Source organism: Egretta garzetta, unplaced genomic scaffold (assembly GCF_000687185.1).
Source record: "Egretta garzetta isolate BGI_Z169 unplaced genomic scaffold, ASM68718v1 scaffold297, whole genome shotgun sequence".
NCBI classification, from domain to species: Eukaryota; Metazoa; Chordata; class Aves; order Pelecaniformes; family Ardeidae; genus Egretta; species Egretta garzetta.
The window spans coordinates 6,671,235-6,688,496 of NW_009260410.1; the positions used below are offsets into that span (position 1 = coordinate 6,671,235).

Below are 17,262 nucleotides of genomic sequence, written 5' to 3' on the forward strand. Positions count from 1 at the left end.
CAATGACTTTCAGCTAATAAAAAAAAAAAAAATCCTAGCTTCAACTTCTAGACTTCTGTATTTTAAAAAAGGTTATAAGCATCTGAATAATCTACCAATGCAGCTACATGACATGGATGCAAAGCATTTGGAAAATAAGACTCAAAATGTTCAACAATTAATATAATTAAAACAATGCATCACTACATATGTATGCATACATGGAAATCAGAACGTACTTGTGCAAAACCTTGTCTTCTAAAATGAGCTTTCTCTTTAAATTACTTCAGTAACAATAGTTAAGCTTCAGAAAATTCTAGAGTTGGTCTTTGAAAAAGCACTTACTACATAATTTTGCTCAAGCAATTACTTCAGAAGCAGTCCTTTCAAAAACTGAAGCCCTTGATTCCAATTACACTTGGATCTACGATTCCTCTGGCCTACAGTAGAGAAAGCAATGTCTGTGTCCTGAACATCAACTGGAGGAAGATTCAGATGTCTGGATCTAGATTAGGTTTTTTTTCCCAATTGCTACAAGGCTATACATGGAAGGGGGAAATACCTGTAAAACATCCTGCTTCAACTGTACACAAAATATAACACGAGAGAAATTCCAAACAGAAAAGCAGCTAAGTGCTCTACACTTACTTGACCTGCAGGGTGCATATTCAACAGATTTAGACCCAGCAAGCAGGTAACATGTTCCTACAGGCTCTCTCTCTTGTTTTGTTTCAGTCCTCCAGTGGTACAGTGGAGCACAGGCCTAAGAAAGAAAACACGGCAGTGAGAAAAACTCCTCTTCAAAATGCTGGAGGGTATAGAGTAATGCAATGGAATTCCAATTTTCTACAGATTAGTAACCAAAAAAAATTTTGGTGGATGTACCATGTGTTATTAGGGAAGTTATCGGCGCTGAAGCAGAAGTATCACCAGTTTGTATTTTCAGAAATAGCTACTTATTGCAAGAATTTTAGAAATAATAATTTCTTAAAGCAACAGTTGTAAAGAGTTCATCAAAAATGTATAGCACATTCTAACTTCAGGAAAACAAATTCTACTACTTTGCTCAAAACCAGACAAAAATGCTACAACCTTTGTTTATAGAGTTAAAAAAGGGTAGCCAATATATTCTGAAAAAGACAAGCCTTACTTATTAGCAGATTTTGTTTAAATTCTGAGTTATCCGGATCTTTTGACATTTTTTTCCACTACAGTATCCCAGTACGGAAGCATTGGAAGGGCATCAAAAACCTACCAGAATTTTATCATTTTTGGATCTCACAGAGGCTCCAAACCACTGATGAGACTTAAATTCCAGTGGATCATCAGGAGCAAAATCTCTGTTGCCTACAAACAAAATGAAAAAGAAGCATAATTTCACAGGAAAATGTACAGTAAGAATAAAAAAAAAAGCTAAGTCATTAATTTTGATGCATACAGAGAAAAGCAGAAAACAGTAACATTGAAGGATATCATGCTTTCACAGAAATAGGCTTTAAAAAGGATTTATTATTGTTATTCATTTTTACATTTAGGGCCAAATACAGCTATTTTTACATACAAAGCATTTGTCCAGTACTGATTTCTTGTAAGACCGCAAAGTTTATAGTCTTTGACAGCGACACAGTCATACTTGAGATATTTGACTTTCAAGTCAGACTACAGCACTGCTCAAGAATCAGTGCCAAAGCCAAGTTAGGACTAACGCTTCTGGAAGAAATATTGCCCTGATTAAATTGCATGAGTTTTGCCTTTGGCTAGAATCAGGACAGAAATTCTTCTCCTATTCCACCCAGTGTTAACATCTCTATTCTGAACGTCACTGCAGCATATAAAGCATGGCAACTAGCATGCTTACAAGCTATGAGCGAAGGGAAAGGGTATTCACTAACAAAAATGTTAAGAGAGTTTGCCATACAGAAGAGTAAGTTAAATAAGGGATAACTGGCACTGGTGTCTGGATGTTAACTGTTCAGTGATGAAGGTTGGTAGAAGAAACTTAATGAGCGGTATTTCTGCAAGTGTGAATGTTAGAAGTCTTTAAATAATATTTCTTACGTACCTTCATTGGAACAACAACAGAAACTTTGCCAGCCTAATGAGAAAATGGTTGTAACGCTCTGGAAAACACATCTTTTAAAAAAGTCACCTAAATCGCTTGTTCATAGTGCCTAAAGCTAAAGGAGTCAATGAGGTCAGCAGCCGTACATCTGCTCGGGGGAATCCCCAAACCCAACCCTGCTATGAATCAGAGACCTGTGGCCACTTGAATCAAAACCTCCTTGCTTGTCTTACACCTTGTAAAGAATGTTTTGTCTTGAGAGACTTCCATTAGGAAAATCCCATGAAAAGGACAACAGAAGTGATTCTAATCTGCAGTCAGCCAGAACAAGCAAATATCTGGACTGCTTTTGCTCTTAGATTAGAGCTAGGTAGAAATCAGTGCCAAGTGCATAGCATCACAGAGAACTACTGTGTTTTTTCTAATTTCATCAAAGGTAATTAAAAAAAAAGCCATTTCCTTCTGTCACCTCCTCCCTCCATCTTATTGAACAGGTGCTAGAGACATGAACGGCCTGATGATTAGTGTATCTGCACAGATTTATGTGCACATGAACATTTATACAGTCACCCTTGCAGAGACAGAAATGTAGTTTGGAGACCTGCAAGTCACTTCTTGTAGTACAGAAAAACAAAACTAGATCAGGACGTTTTCCAAATAGGGAATTGTCTTGGGTACACTTCTAAAATCCCTGGCTTATCAAGCTCTTTTCCCTTCCTTGACTTTTAATTCATGAAAATCCACCCAAGGACAGTTTTGCTCAAAGCATGCAGTTGCACAACTGGGTTAGTTTCAGATGAAGCTGCCACCAAAAGGGGTAGCAGTTCCATTCCTGGCCGTACGTTCCTGCTGCCAGCCTCTGTCTTGGCACTACATAGTCACAAACATGAACCTCCTAAGAATGAACCCTACTAAAAAAATATTCAACCGGATCATGGATCAGCCCAGCTGACTGCATGGGGAGGGAAGGAGTGCTAACCTGCTGGGGAAAAGACAGAAACATAGGGCTGGGAACTATATCCTTTTTGGCAGCATCAGAGACTTAAAATTGGTTTATTCTGCTTGTAACCACACCCAGGGTTACACAGCCTAGACACAGATTTGGCTTCTACCCTCTATTTGTCCAGCTACTTTTGAATATCAAGAAATATCTGAGCTTTACTTGCCAAACAAAGCTTTGAGCAATATCAAACTTACAGATAGTTACAGCATGGCATTTTACACCTTTCTCTACTGTTGGATACTTGCACAACGCTATGTATCTATGATTAAAATGAAAGGTAGTATAGCAGTTTTATAGTGTGAATCAGAATCCTATTGTGCTAGGTATTATCAAAATGTCTAGGATGTAAACTTCTCATTTAAGTTTAAAACAATAGGCAGCAAGCAGAAGGAATGGTCTTGTTGCAATAGCAGGTAAGCAGCCATTCAGCATTATCAGTAATCTGATTTTATCACAGACGTTAAGGAAATTAGTTCCTTCAAGTTTCAGCTGAATGCATCAGCTGAGACAGCATAAAGCAATAAAAAAATTTAAAATAAAAAAGATTACTGGTTACTGGTGCCATCTATCCATAGTCTATGTTGATTACACTAGAGAAGACAGGAACCAGTAGTTTAACCAGCACATGCTGCTAAAACAGCCCCTCTCTGCCTTCTCCCTGCGCATTCTTGAGCTGTAGGCGCTGCCCCACCCAAGAATCAATGTCCAGGATGGCAGCTACAAAAACTTGCCTCTCCCGAGGTTTTTAGAGGACAAAATGATTTTTTCTGCAGTACTGAAAAAGACCTGATTCAGCTCTAAATTGAGGATAATATTGGAAACATCTCTTCAATTTTATTTTAATAGGTAAACATCTAGGCTTTGAGATACAGTTGGAAGCTGGCATATAAAAAACTAAAATCTTCAAATCAGAAAGCAAAGGGACGTGACCCCATGTTTATTTTGTTCCAAATGTCATGGCTTCAGAAGCCAGCATCATAATTTCTGAAGGCCTAAATAACAAATTAAGAATGCTTATGCATTTAAAAAGCCCACCACATAGTAAAATGTGCTCCAATAAGCAATTTGGCTAAATAACTTCTATTTATTTATAATATGCTACTATTGCAAAATTAGCCAAATTGCCTCATGTCAGTGCAGATGCACACAACATAAAACAATACCTTCTACAAGGTTAAGATGCCTTACATTGAATTTATCCTATATTCGAAGCGTCATTAGGTTCTCTAAAACTAAGGCGGGGGTTGTCTTGGGGAGAAGGGGTTGCTGTTCAGTTTGAGACTGGCTGTAACACAGGAAAGTGTATTAAGACACAAAACCTAGATCAAGTAGAAAGTACGTACATTGGAAACATGTACTTTTCAAATTAAAAAATTGCAAACATTAAATACAGTTCAAATCTGATTTTAACTCTCTGTTAAAGAAGAAAAGTAACCTTTATTTACCCACCCCCATTCAAAATTCTCCCCAGGAAAACACTGTGTAAATAGCTTATGAGCCTTTCCCTCAGGTCCAGAAGAGAAACTAATCTTATGAGGAAATCTGGAAAACACCCTGTCATGAAAAATCCCCTTGCTTTAAATGAGAAACCGTTTGCATTTGTGTTCCTGACTCGGGAAAACAAACATAAAGAACACTTAAATGTGAGCCCTCACTGAAGCAAACCAGACTTAAATACGGTGCTTTAGCTATCAAGTAGATTTATCATGGGAAGATACAGGACTGACTTCAGCATTTCTGTGTTTTAGTATAAATAAAGACCCTGATTTTATTATTATTTTGTCATGGTATAACTTTTCAGTGGTAGTTATTAAAAAAACCCAAACCCCACAAAAAAAACTAAACAGAAAACCCCAAAAGCCTATACCCTTTAAAAACAGTACCTACATTAAGCAAAGCAAACTGTAACACAGTTTAAACATATTTGTTAACCAAATTTAAACATACAGGGATTTATAAATCCAGACCAGTGTTTTGATGTAATAGTCAGCCTTACTGGCTCTTATAGCCACTGCTGTTTTTCTTGTATTTCTAAATTATTTTCAATTTAGAGTATCTCAAGAATATGTTAGAAAAGTCTTTAAACCAATGATGTACCTTTTAAACCGGCATTCAAACAAATATATCTAAGCAATACAAACCACGTTCTGACTAGATTTATTCAAGAAAACGTTCAGAGTTTTTACACAATGCTGTTTGTTGGACTAAAATACAGCCACTACAAGGACTTCTACTTGATGGGTCAGTAATTCCAGGATTATCTCATTTGACCATAGGGTATTATTTTGTATCTGTAAAGACACCTTATGCCATGGTTTTTCCTCTGCTCCTTCTCATTGTAGTAGACATCACACAATGATTTTACGTAACTCTCTCATTAGGGAAAAAGGGCTGATGTGCCAAGTCAGTAGTGCTGTGTCTCACAACGTAGTTTCCAGGTGGCGTGATGGGGTTTTGAAGGCAGGAACAGAATTGCTTTAAAAAGCCATTATGCAGGCACGTTGTTGCTGCTGGACCAATGGAACAACGTCACTTTACGGCACTACATAGGATTTAAATTTATAAATGGAAACTAACGTGGAAGGATGCTGAGTGGAAATGGCAGAAAAAGGAAAAAAATAGTCTAAGCTATCTTCCAAATGATAATAAAAAGATCAAAAGTTCTTTCAGTGCTGAATTTCTTTTGGCTATCAGCTTTAGATAGCTGGCACCTTCTTTTTCCAATGTAAATGCTATCAGTTACAGAAACAATAGCATTACTATAAAATGACTGCAGTTGAGTAAGTGGATCAAGTTGTAACTTGTAGCCCACCTGCTCTCTGGTAACGAGAAACTGAACTAAAACATTTGCCCCTGACCTTGAGAGCCAGACTTAACTGCAAAAATCGTGAGTCAAGAGGCAGTGAACTGATGAAGCCTGGTTCAGTGTCATCATACTATGAAAGTGTAAGAAGCTGTAAAATTCAAATAGTCACCCAAGTCACAGGATTTCCATGAAAATAAACCTATCTGTAACTATGCCAATTAAAACTAAATTATGTTGCCCCTTCTAGGTAAAGGGAAACTATGCAGCTAGCCAAAAGAAAGACAAACTGAAAAAATACACAAGCACTGTTTTCATAGTATGAGAACTTTACATGGTATAAAGCTAGCTACCTTCCATCCAAAATCTCAGTGATTTCAGCCGTAATGAGGCAAGAGCGAGTGAATACAAGCTTATCTTTACTTGAAACTCCTCACTCATGCTGTGAGGCAGCTGATGGTTTAGCAACCTTGGTTTAGCCACACTGTTTCGTTAATGACTCAGAGAGATGGGAATACAGAGCTTCCCACTACACCCCTCTGCTGAGGTACGAACCCTGCTTCTTTCCCCAGGGGCTGCTGGAACAAAAGCAGCTTTTCCCTTTGCCTAATGTAAGACAACACTTTTTTTCCCAACTTGTCATACAGTTGAGATCCAGCTACACACGCACACACAGAGCCAACAGTATTCAGGCAGGAGTCTACCTAATCACAAAAGCATGAGCATTTTTCCACAGTCAGCTATAACAGCATGTGGAGGAGGTTTTATACATTCTGCCACCCTCCTTTGTATTCAGAGCATTACCCAGAGCCCAACGCAAACCTCAGTTACAGGAGCACACACGGTTAAGGATAACAAACTTCAATGGGACTGAGATAATGATAGATTCAGCGAGACAAAAATCAATCCATTTTACTACAAATGAATGGTCTCCACAAGATCTATTGTTTTCTTGTTGACTAAATTGATAGTCTTTGAGATTGAAATCCCCATATGGATTGCACCGCAATACCAATAAAACAATCAGCTAAAAATAAAACAGTACTTTGTTAACTAAGTTAATTAAGTACCTGTTAATTTCATAAAACACCAACCTATCCCACACTTCCTTATCCATCTCCTTATTCCATAAGTGGAAAAGATGGAGTTCTGAACTAACTTGCACAAATCATCAAAATCTCCAAAAGGCAAATATAAGCTCATGAGACCCACTCCAGACCTAACTTCCCAACGTCAGCAGACCTTACGCTGTGCAATGCTACAGCATGAAGCTGCACAAGGCAGTTAAAATACCCACTTCAAACTAAATAGGTCACAGATAGATAGATCCATGCCAAACTGGTGGTTTAGGCTTCCAGACAAAGACTCCTATTGTCTAGAATCACCCACTTGGGGATAGGAAAAAAAAAAAATAATAACGTGGAAAAATACAGAGCAATCAGGAGAGTTTTTTACAAGTGTTTTCCTTTTCAAAAGTTTCTTTCTCCTCTTTTAGCACAGATCAAAATAACCAGTCTTAAAAAAATTTCATACAAAACTATTTGAGAACAAACTATTTCTCTAAATTTACTCTGGTGCATCAAAACGCACGGGAAGGGGAGGAGAGGAGGGACAGTACAACTGTCAAAGTGGGAAAACCTTATGCAGCCAAAGGCTACACTGAATTCTTTTTACCAAAACAATTAAAACACACCAGACAGAGCTGAAAACATTCAAGATGCTCTTAGGTTTCAGTATTCAACAGTTTCTGTAAGTTCCCCCAATCTTGAATTTTGAGATCTGATATAGAGAACAAGAGCATTGGGGAAAGCTTTTACCAAGGGAAGGAATGACAATTTGGCAGTGCCTCAATCTGTTATACGATGTCTCAGAAGAGCAAAACAATCCATTGTCTAAGCAAGCAGATCTTTCTGGGCTAAAAACAGAATCTGCTCAAGAAATCTGCAATTCATTAGCACAGAAGTTCAAAGTTGTTTTATGAGCATATTTTCCTTTGTTACAGTTCATAGAGCTGTCTGCATTTCATCAGATCATTCTAAATGCAGAAGCTCTTGAAATAGTCTCAGTATTGCATTTTTTAATGCTGACAAAGAGCTGCACTCTCAAGCATCCTGTACTGGAGCAGGTACATTTCTCAATTAAAGTTTTCATTAAAAAACTGGCAGGTTTTTGCAAGTGAAATTTTATCATCACAAAACCATTCTGTTAAGTTTTTATGAAAAGCCATGGGAGAATGAAAAAAATGCTATTTCTACCACCCCACTCCCCAGTATTCTTGACAGTTGAAGAGCTAGAACCCCAAAGATGAAAAGTAAAATAATATGAGTAATTATGAAGATTGTTTCCTTTTGGAAAAGGAAAGCACATAGGAAACTCATTTGGTTTACATTAATTTGCTACATATTGCTCACATGTGTACAGTCTGATTAACTCCAACTGGTTACATGAGTCTCTGAAGAATTTGTTTGTTTGTCAGAATGAAAATTCAGAGTGGACCTACTCTCTGAAATTCCATGGCAAAATAATGGAGGTATTTATCTAGATGTCAGACAATTAGCTAAGTGTATCCACCCTGCTATTCCATGTATGCCAAACTGTAAAATACATAAATAAAAGCATACAGATGACTTGTTGATTCTCCTAAAAAGCACATTTGACCACCCCTCTGCTCACTGGTTTCATTGTCTGGCTCAGTGAGCTTTTGATCCTCCTTTGCACAGAAAAAACGTTTAATTTTATACACAGTAAATGGGCAACTAGACAAAAGAAATGTAACTCCCAGAAAAGCCTTTAACTTTCCAAGAATCTTTTCCCTGAACAAGATTATGGAAATACTTTCAGTAAGTATTAAGTATTTCAGTAAGAACTATCTATGCAAGCTTTGCTGTGCTAGTCCGTGAAGGCTATGGAAGGAGAAAAGGGGAGGATAGATGGATCTTTAAAATAAATGGGTTTGGACCTTTGTCTCGACACTGATCAGAAACAGAAAATGGACTGCTGTATTAAGTCACAAAATTATCTGGTGTGGAGAACAGGTAAGAATAAAGACAAATATTTACCCACCTTGACTGGTAACTTGTGGGTTTTGGTAGTTTGAATGTGAAATGTAAAACATCTTGCAAAGGAAAGAATTTGCTAATATTGTTTATGCTTATGACAACTTTGAAGAATATACTATCTGGAGAATGTAAATTTCCCCTGGTGCTTGTCCTGAAAAAATACAGCCTCCTACATATTCTGAAACTCTGATAGTTAACTGAGACAGAGGGGAAAAAATCCCAAGTATTTTACATAAGAATTCAATTGAAATTGTGGTAATGCTGTGGCAATTTAATAAGGTAAACTGGAATAAGGAAAACAAAAGTTCAACACTTATACAGCACTTTTTAATCAGCCCTATTTCTACCTAGATTTGCAGGATAACCTGTTAAAGTAACAGATACAAGTGCTGCTTCATATTTCAGTTTTACAACAGGATCAACGAAAGCATGCACGTGGTGGTTGGTTCCTTTTTAACTTTAACCTTTATGTGTTTCTAAGAGCAAAAGCCAGCCTGAAACGCATGCCTACTGATACTTGAAAGCCTTTAAAAAAAAAAAAAAAAAAAAAAAATCTACTTTAAGTGTATGGCCACCTACATACAAGCACATGCAGCACAGCTATACGCACCCCTGTATTTGAGGGCATTTTCTACCACACATGTTTGTTATACAATTTTCACATAGTCATAACTATGTTAAATCAAAGCCAACTGATGTCAATGCTAAAATGCTCAGAAGCCCCACAGCGAAGCATCTTTACATTTGGGAAGTGTTAATGTGCAATATAAACATTTTGCCTTCCAAAGCCACCATGTATACCAGAATGTCAAAAGCAATTAATACAACGTGCACGGATACACACGCACACAGACATATATACAGAATAGTCTCCAGTGTATTTTTACATGAGTATAACCATTGTGCTGGGAGATCCAGGACAAGGGGAGATCCCCCTCCCCCTTTGTAAATATATTGCTGTTTTCAGTGAGAATATATGCTGTGTAGGAACAGTGAAAGGACTTTTTTTTTTTTGGTCAGCAGTTTAAAAATTGTAATATATCCTTTGATGAGGGTTTTTTTTTATGTTACAGGCTTCCACGAATGGAAGGAAATACATGTATTTTCAGCATGAGAGCCATCCTAGTTCCATGAATGGACTCTTACTGCCCAGCTCCCCTCCTTGAAGAGCTGAGTTGTTATGCACAGTAAGGAATAAACCAAGTAGTAAATTTGGTACTACAGGAACTATCAGCTTAATGACTTATCGCTTTCCTCCAGAGGAGCTGGGGCGAGGGTAAATGCAAGTAACAAGCGACACTGGTATAAGGTAAGGGCTTGAGCAACTCCTCCAAAGATTAACGTAAAGCAGCTAGTGCCTTCCCTCTTGGGCTACATAATGGCTGTTGCGTTTGTCTCATGTAAATGACCACCCTTCTGTGCTAATACAGTATTAAAGCCAAAAGCAAGCGTTAGAAAATAAAACCCAATTCTGTGCAGCCACTGCTGTGCAGCTGAGCTCAGTGTGGCCTTTCTACAGATGGGGAAAAGGACCCATGAAGCTAGAGGAAAACTTTACTAAAAAACAAGGAATGTTTAAGAAGAAAAAATAATAATAATAGAGAAAAAAAACCTTGCATGCTGGACCTCTGTAAAACCCTACTCTCATATTTATTTTGTGATACAACCACGAGACAAGCGGACAAACACAACCTCCCACAGTCAGAACAAGACTCGCTCTTTCCTCCATTCCCTCGCTATGTTCACAGCACAGAAACATGGCCTCTTCCCCGCTCTCAAGAGCTGCATGCAATACGCGGTGGCTTGGCCTGGTCCACGATCTGCCGGCTATGCTATCTGGCACAGGGAAACGGGAGAAGCAATAGGGGCTTGCCATCTAGTAATTATAATTTTGCAACTCCACATATGGAATTTGGCATTGACAGGTAAACGGAGAAAAGCCACAAGCACAAATGTTCTCATTATTTTCACAGGTCGGATTTCTCACTAGCTGTAAACAATCAGAAAAGAACCCATCTAATGAATTATGCAGAACCTGTGTTGCTTTTTCCATTAACAAAACAGCTAAATAATCTTGGCGGGGGGAACAAAAACCTGCCTTGTATCACAGGGCTAATCAGTACCCCTGGAGTTGCAAATCATATTACACAAACGTTGACGTAGTGATGGATGAACCTGAATTCTTGCAGAGGTTGCATTTAGTCAGCTACAGAAAGCACCTTTGCGTTAGCACCACAAGTCAGCGGTCAAATCTTCTGCTTCTTATTTCCTGCGAAGTGAATCACAAATCTTCCCTAACCCCTGTTACCTTATGAGGTAGGGGCAGGCAGGAGCGGGGGTTTATGCTGTGATGGCAGCAAGACATTGTCATCATAACATAGGGAATCAACCATTGTATTATGCACGAAGAAAAAGACATTTTATTTTGTCTCAGTGCGTTTATTATTTTATTATGCCGAAATACAATGCCCCTTTTCACCCAGAGAATAATTGACAAATGCATTATTTCCCAATGCATTGCCACAAAGCTGGAATGAGTTAAAATGTGCCTGCAAGAAATCCTCTTAAGCCAGTATGACCTGCTATTTTTACTATTACATTTCAAGCGATTAACATGCCCGTTACTTTAAGGCAAGTTATAAGCAAAATACTGTTTGTTTGCCCAGTAGCACATACCTTAAGCACAGACAAAGGCAAATCAGCGTGGCCTGGGTATCTATTTACTTTACCTGGCATATGGAAAAGCCTATTGCAAATGTTCACAGTATGAACATCTAAATGCGCTGCAATTCCCCTTGGAAGATGCATCTAGAACCCACCCAGGGGGCTCAGCTTTCCCTAACAGGTTTTTGGCTGTTATATTAGTGGTGATTATTAATTAGGGACATACAGAATCTTTCTTTAAAAAAAACAAACAAAACCCACATTTGTATTCTAAACAACAAGCCCAAAGTAAAAAAAAAGAAAAAAATGGAAAGCAATTTTTGCTGCCTTACACTGATGCAAACAAAATGTCACACTTTGCAGCTTACTAGAGATCTTAATCTGGCAGAAGCCTTCCTGTAGAGTGAAGTAAAGAGACTGATAATGACTTGGGTTTTGTGTGTACCATTATGTACTAACTTTTTTTTTTTTTTTTTGCGCAAGAGAACTGGTAACCTAATAGTTTTCAGAAAAATGTATGGAGTTTTAAGAAATCTGGACACCAACATTTTGTGGCATACCTTGACAATGAAATTGCAAGAGCAGCTTCTCCACTGTATCGTACACGATTTACAACGGGCGCATAAATCTGATAGCCTTTAGACTGCCAAGTCAAAATACCAGCAGAGGCAAGAATGAATTATAACCACCTAGACCTTAAAAGCACAGGTGTTTCCTCTGCACTGCCACATGGGTCTTGCTAATCCACTCCCATGACACGGAAAGGTTTTTCCACTGGCCTGAAACATGCTGTGGAAAACAGGATTCAACACCGAATGGCTCAAGCAGAAAAGCACATGCAGCGCATTCTCATATGACCTGCCACAGCTTGTGGAAATCACTGTGTGTACCAGAGCATGAAGGCAGAGTGAAATGTTTAATGTCAGCATCGTTGCTGCTCAGCTTTACTGTACTTCAGAAATGCGTAAGTAATGCTTCTGACCTGGGGCACCCCAAGTGCTGCTATCATAAATATCACAAATACTATGAAGATACATCCAAGGGGAAAAATAAAAAAAAAAAAAAGGAATTTTTTTCCACAGTTTGAGGTTTATGCTTCCAGTTTCAGATTAAACTTCTGCGTATTTCTGCCTGTACTACCTTTGCTGATACTAAAAAGTAACTTTCCTCATTTATTGCCTCTTAATAGGCAATAAAACCCTTGGGGTTTATTGGGAATTCAGTTTCTAAATGTTTTAGGATTGCTGGAAAGTACAGAGGAGAAATATAAATAGGTTAAAACAAAAGAAGAATAATGTATGCTCACTCAGGCTTTCAACACATACCAAGGACAACAGAATTCTACAAGAGACGAGAGAACAAAGGGGAAAAAAAAAAAAAAAGAGCCTTGACTAGTTGCCAGCACAAAATGGGCTGCACTCACACCGACCATCAAGAAACCCTACAAGAATCTGAATCCCTTCTGCACTCTCACACTAGGATTAGAGCAGGGACACCCCATCTTCGCCCCACAGTGAACTACATGTTACCTGTGGAGTCAAATATAATGGGCTGGCAGTTTCTGTTTGAATTCCAGTTACATTTGAGCACCTGGCCTCCTTCTACGATGTTGTGCTGGGTAGTGTTTGCTTTTGGGGCTCCCACCAGAAGAAATATCCTGCAGTAAAAAGAAGAAATAAAACAAAGGTTTTGTCAACCTAAGGCACAAACGTTGTTGCTTTATGACATCTGAAGCGTTAATAAAGCAAAAGCTTTTCCCCATTCAAATCTTAATCTAACTAGAACTACTTCGAGTTTCAGAGAAACTTATATTAGGTTTTAGGTCTTTTCTGCAAGCAAAAGGAGGCAAAACAAAAAAAAAACCCAAACCACACCCACATTTACCAAAAAGAAGATAAGAGAAAATTAAAGTATTCTGTCTACTTAAAATTGTATTTAAAATGAGATAAACACCTTTCATATTCTTTTTTGCCCTTCAAAAACATGTACGTATGCAGCGGAAGAGATAATCATGTACTTCTGTAATTTAACAAAAGTCACCGGCTGGCATAATTTCTGGTTAATTTTGTACGCAAGAGTAATTCAAGGAAGTCAGCCATAAATGGAAACAATATATAAACAGAACAGTAGTGCTTCTGAGCTCTGAAGGTACTAAGTGGTGAGTCAGCCCAGCACAAGCAAACGCTCTGTTAAAAAGAATCTCCAAGTACCCAAGTGACTGTCAACCACACATTTGTACATTAATGAATCTTTACTGAAATTCATTACACAATAATAATTTCCTTATTAAGATCTGTTGTGGTTTTATAAATCTCTGTTTATATGAACATGTTAAGTGCACTCTGAGCAGGAACTGCTATGAGATGATGCCTGTGCAGGTGGTAAAATTCAGAAGTTGCGAAGTCAGAAACAGACCGAATAAAAAGTCAGACCGAACAAGGTTCTTAGCATCTTCCAACAAGGTTATTAACATCTTCCAGGAACCCTGACACCTCTGAGACACACTTGACTCATTAGAACTTTCCTGAAGAAGTCAATTTGAAATATAGACAAAGACATAAAGAAGACGTAAAACTAAATGCTTCCTTTCATCCAAATCTTGTCTGTTGTTTACATTTAGACTGTTTAGGAGAGAAGATAGCTTGCAAGAGCAAACATTATAATTCCGCATCAGGCATTATGGTTATTTAGTGTTGAAATTGGGTTAGCTGAACAAGCTGCAAGACTGGTTGGAGAGAACGTCTGCAGGTAGGCAGATCCAGACTTCTCAAACTTGCTCTGGTTTTCACAGTCATCTTCCAGACTTGACTTCAGTACAGCGCTTAACATGTAAATACCAGGTATAAACACATAGCACCTCATCAAAACTCAATTCGTACGAAGGCCAACATAGGCTACTAGTTTTCAACTCATTTGAATTTGCAAAACCTTAAAAATTTCCTGGTGTGAATGACAGAAAATCTAGCCTAGCCGGCAATCCATTTGTTTCCCTGAGTTGCCATTCATAGATTCTCTAGATTCCAAGAACAAAAATTTGAAATGCTTTAATCAACTTAAAAATATTCTCTCTGGGCATAACAGAAATGCTTAAAAATAAACATCATAATGCCAAGTAAAGAAACACATTAATTATTATAATTACAATCTATTAAACAAGTGGCAGCTTGCCTCCCACTTTACTCTCGTATCACTAGCATTTGAGAAGCCCCCCCCAATTAAATACTTGTTTAAAAAAATAAATCATTCCTATTCATCTATTTTAAACTTTCTTAAGATAATCGTTATGATGAAGTTTATTAACAAGATTACCGAAAAAGGAATCATTATGGGACTCCAGAAAGGCTTAGTCACTTCTTTTCCAAAAGCAAAAAAAAAATAAAAAAAATTGGCATTTTAGCATATTTTATCATATGCGTGATGATAAATGATTTACACTGATCATCATAGACGAAATGAGCAGATTTTGTCATAGATCTTATAATAATATACAAATTACCTAAATACAAAGAAATCTCTAATCCACATGCTTTGGGAAAGGGGGAAATCAAGGGAAATGCATTATTTCCAAGGGACTACGCCAGCTATGCTTTGCTTCTGCCGATCTCCTATATGATGGACCCATCTGCCCCAATATAACGCTGTGGACAAGCCTGGGAGCATACAGACACCCTTGGCAGTTCGACCTGCACAGGTCTACTTATGGGAGGAATGACTTGCCAGTGCTCTGCCACGGGCCAGTAAAGAGAAACTGGTATTTCCATGTACTCATATACTGGAAGACACACTATCAAATGTGGGTATGAGAAACCTTTTTCAGTTTTTATAAAGTTATGGTCACTTAGCATTATAGCTACGCCCTCTGTCAGGCACCACATTGTGCCCTGACACAAGGTTACCACTTTGACTCCTGGAATAGGTCTTTCATACTGGACTTCTAAATATGCTTTATTTCGGTATCCAGCAGGTCAAAACAGACGATGAAACAGCAGCTTGAGTGTTCAAGAACTAGTAACACTCCTTTGTTGTAAGGCTAGTCAATCCAAACAGCTTTGGCTTGACTAGATTCACTTAATCTCTAGTACTAGTGTAAAAAAACAGATGAAATTCACCAATTCACCAAAGCAACAACAAAGGTGTAGGACCCAAGTGACACACATGACACTCAATAGAAACCATGTAACAAGGCTCATTTTACTGAACACCTTTTGCTAATCCCGCTGCAAAACAGTTCGCTCAGCTTTCTACCTAACACCGACTGTGGACGTCACCAAGCTCGCTGTTCATCACTACTTTTCTTTCCCCTCCTACAGCTTGAGGGATTCTGCAGGCATTCCAGTCTGCCTGGTGCGCGTTGAGCCTTCTTCAACAATGGGGAAGACACAGGCCAATGTCTGCAGGACACGGCACACAAGCGTTTCTGGCTATTTGAGGAGGTAAAAAGACCAGTCTCCATAGGCACAAACTCGAAATTTAATACCCTTAGAGCCTGTTCCTGTAAAAGTTGCATAGCTACTTTGTTTCAATTATGAGCTTAAATTTAAGATAAAGCGGGTACTAGACTTCAGCTTAGCAGATACAGACTAACTTCCCTTAAAAATATGAAGGACTCTTCCGTGCTGTCTGAAAACCACTAGTGTTCAAAGTTTAAAAAAAAAAAAAAAAGAAGCCAACACTGTTTTCATTTACAGCTATGCACTCTGAGGTCAATAGTTGTTATAAAAATAATGGAAAAATTCCAAGTGGTGATTTCAACAAGAGCTGGGTCACATCATTCCTTACTGGAAAGCAAGCAAGAAAGTTTACTACACACACTTACCAGTCTCCCAATAACTCTGCAGCCACACACGCTGACTTAAAAGTAAAGGGAGGGTCACAAATAGAACCTTTTTTCTTTTAGTGCTAAGACTTACAGGATTAAGATAGCACAGAAAGATGTTGCGACACATGCAAGTTAAGACAGGATGACTTCTAATATTTGCAGGCAATAAATAAATGCAAACAAGGCTAGCTGATGCCCTGGAAAAAGACTTGCTCAATAACTATAGAATTTGTTTACAAAGTTTTAGGGGAGAGAGAAGGAGAGAGAAAATCGACTCAGCATGACGGAAGCCAGCAGCTTTTCCAGGTTTACAGCCCTTTCTCAAGATCAGAAAGGAGGGGGGGGGGGAAGAAAGATGGATTTTACTGTAGCATGCACTTGAGAAATACGGCAATTCATTATGGCAACACCCCAACTTTGAAGTTAGTGACATGACTATTCAAAAATCTGAAACACACTGGGTCCTGCGCATTACTTCATTTTCATTTAACGTGAAATAAGGAACATATTTAGGAAGCAGATAGAGAGGGATGGAACTTTTTCTTCTCTAGGCTCCTCAACAGTTTTGCGCCCCGCGCAGATGCAGCACGACTCAAACGTGGCACTTCTGCAAAACTGAAATTTCACAGGACAAAACCTCAGGTGCGAGATGTAATGAAGCAAAACACCAAACCTTCATCTTTCTATACCGCATTTGTTATCGCCATTATTTGATAAACCGCAGACTGATAAGGCTATTCAGAAAATCCAGCAGTGTAAAGTTTATGCCGCACTAGAGAGCCCGCCGACGGCGTGGAATCAGAGTTTTGCTTCTCGGCAGAAGGGGCTCGGCCGCCAGAGCCGCCCCAGAAGGGCGAGGAGATGCGGCCGAAC

The 17,262-nt window shown here is 38.5% G+C and overlaps 1 protein-coding gene across 1 annotated transcript in view; it reads right to left on the bottom strand.

Annotated features, from left to right (window-relative positions):
* ITGAV (integrin subunit alpha V) overlaps positions 1 to 17,262 on the bottom strand; it is a gene marked incomplete at its 5' end in the record, with an annotated part of 56,264 nt that overhangs the window by 27,343 nt on the left and 11,659 nt on the right. Inside the window, 3 exons of the mRNA XM_035899123.1 lie at positions 628 to 742; positions 1,235 to 1,326; positions 13,100 to 13,227. Coding sequence (XP_035755016.1) covers positions 628 to 742; positions 1,235 to 1,326; positions 13,100 to 13,227 — 335 coding nt within the window. The remainder of the gene's footprint in view (positions 1 to 627; positions 743 to 1,234; positions 1,327 to 13,099; positions 13,228 to 17,262) is intronic.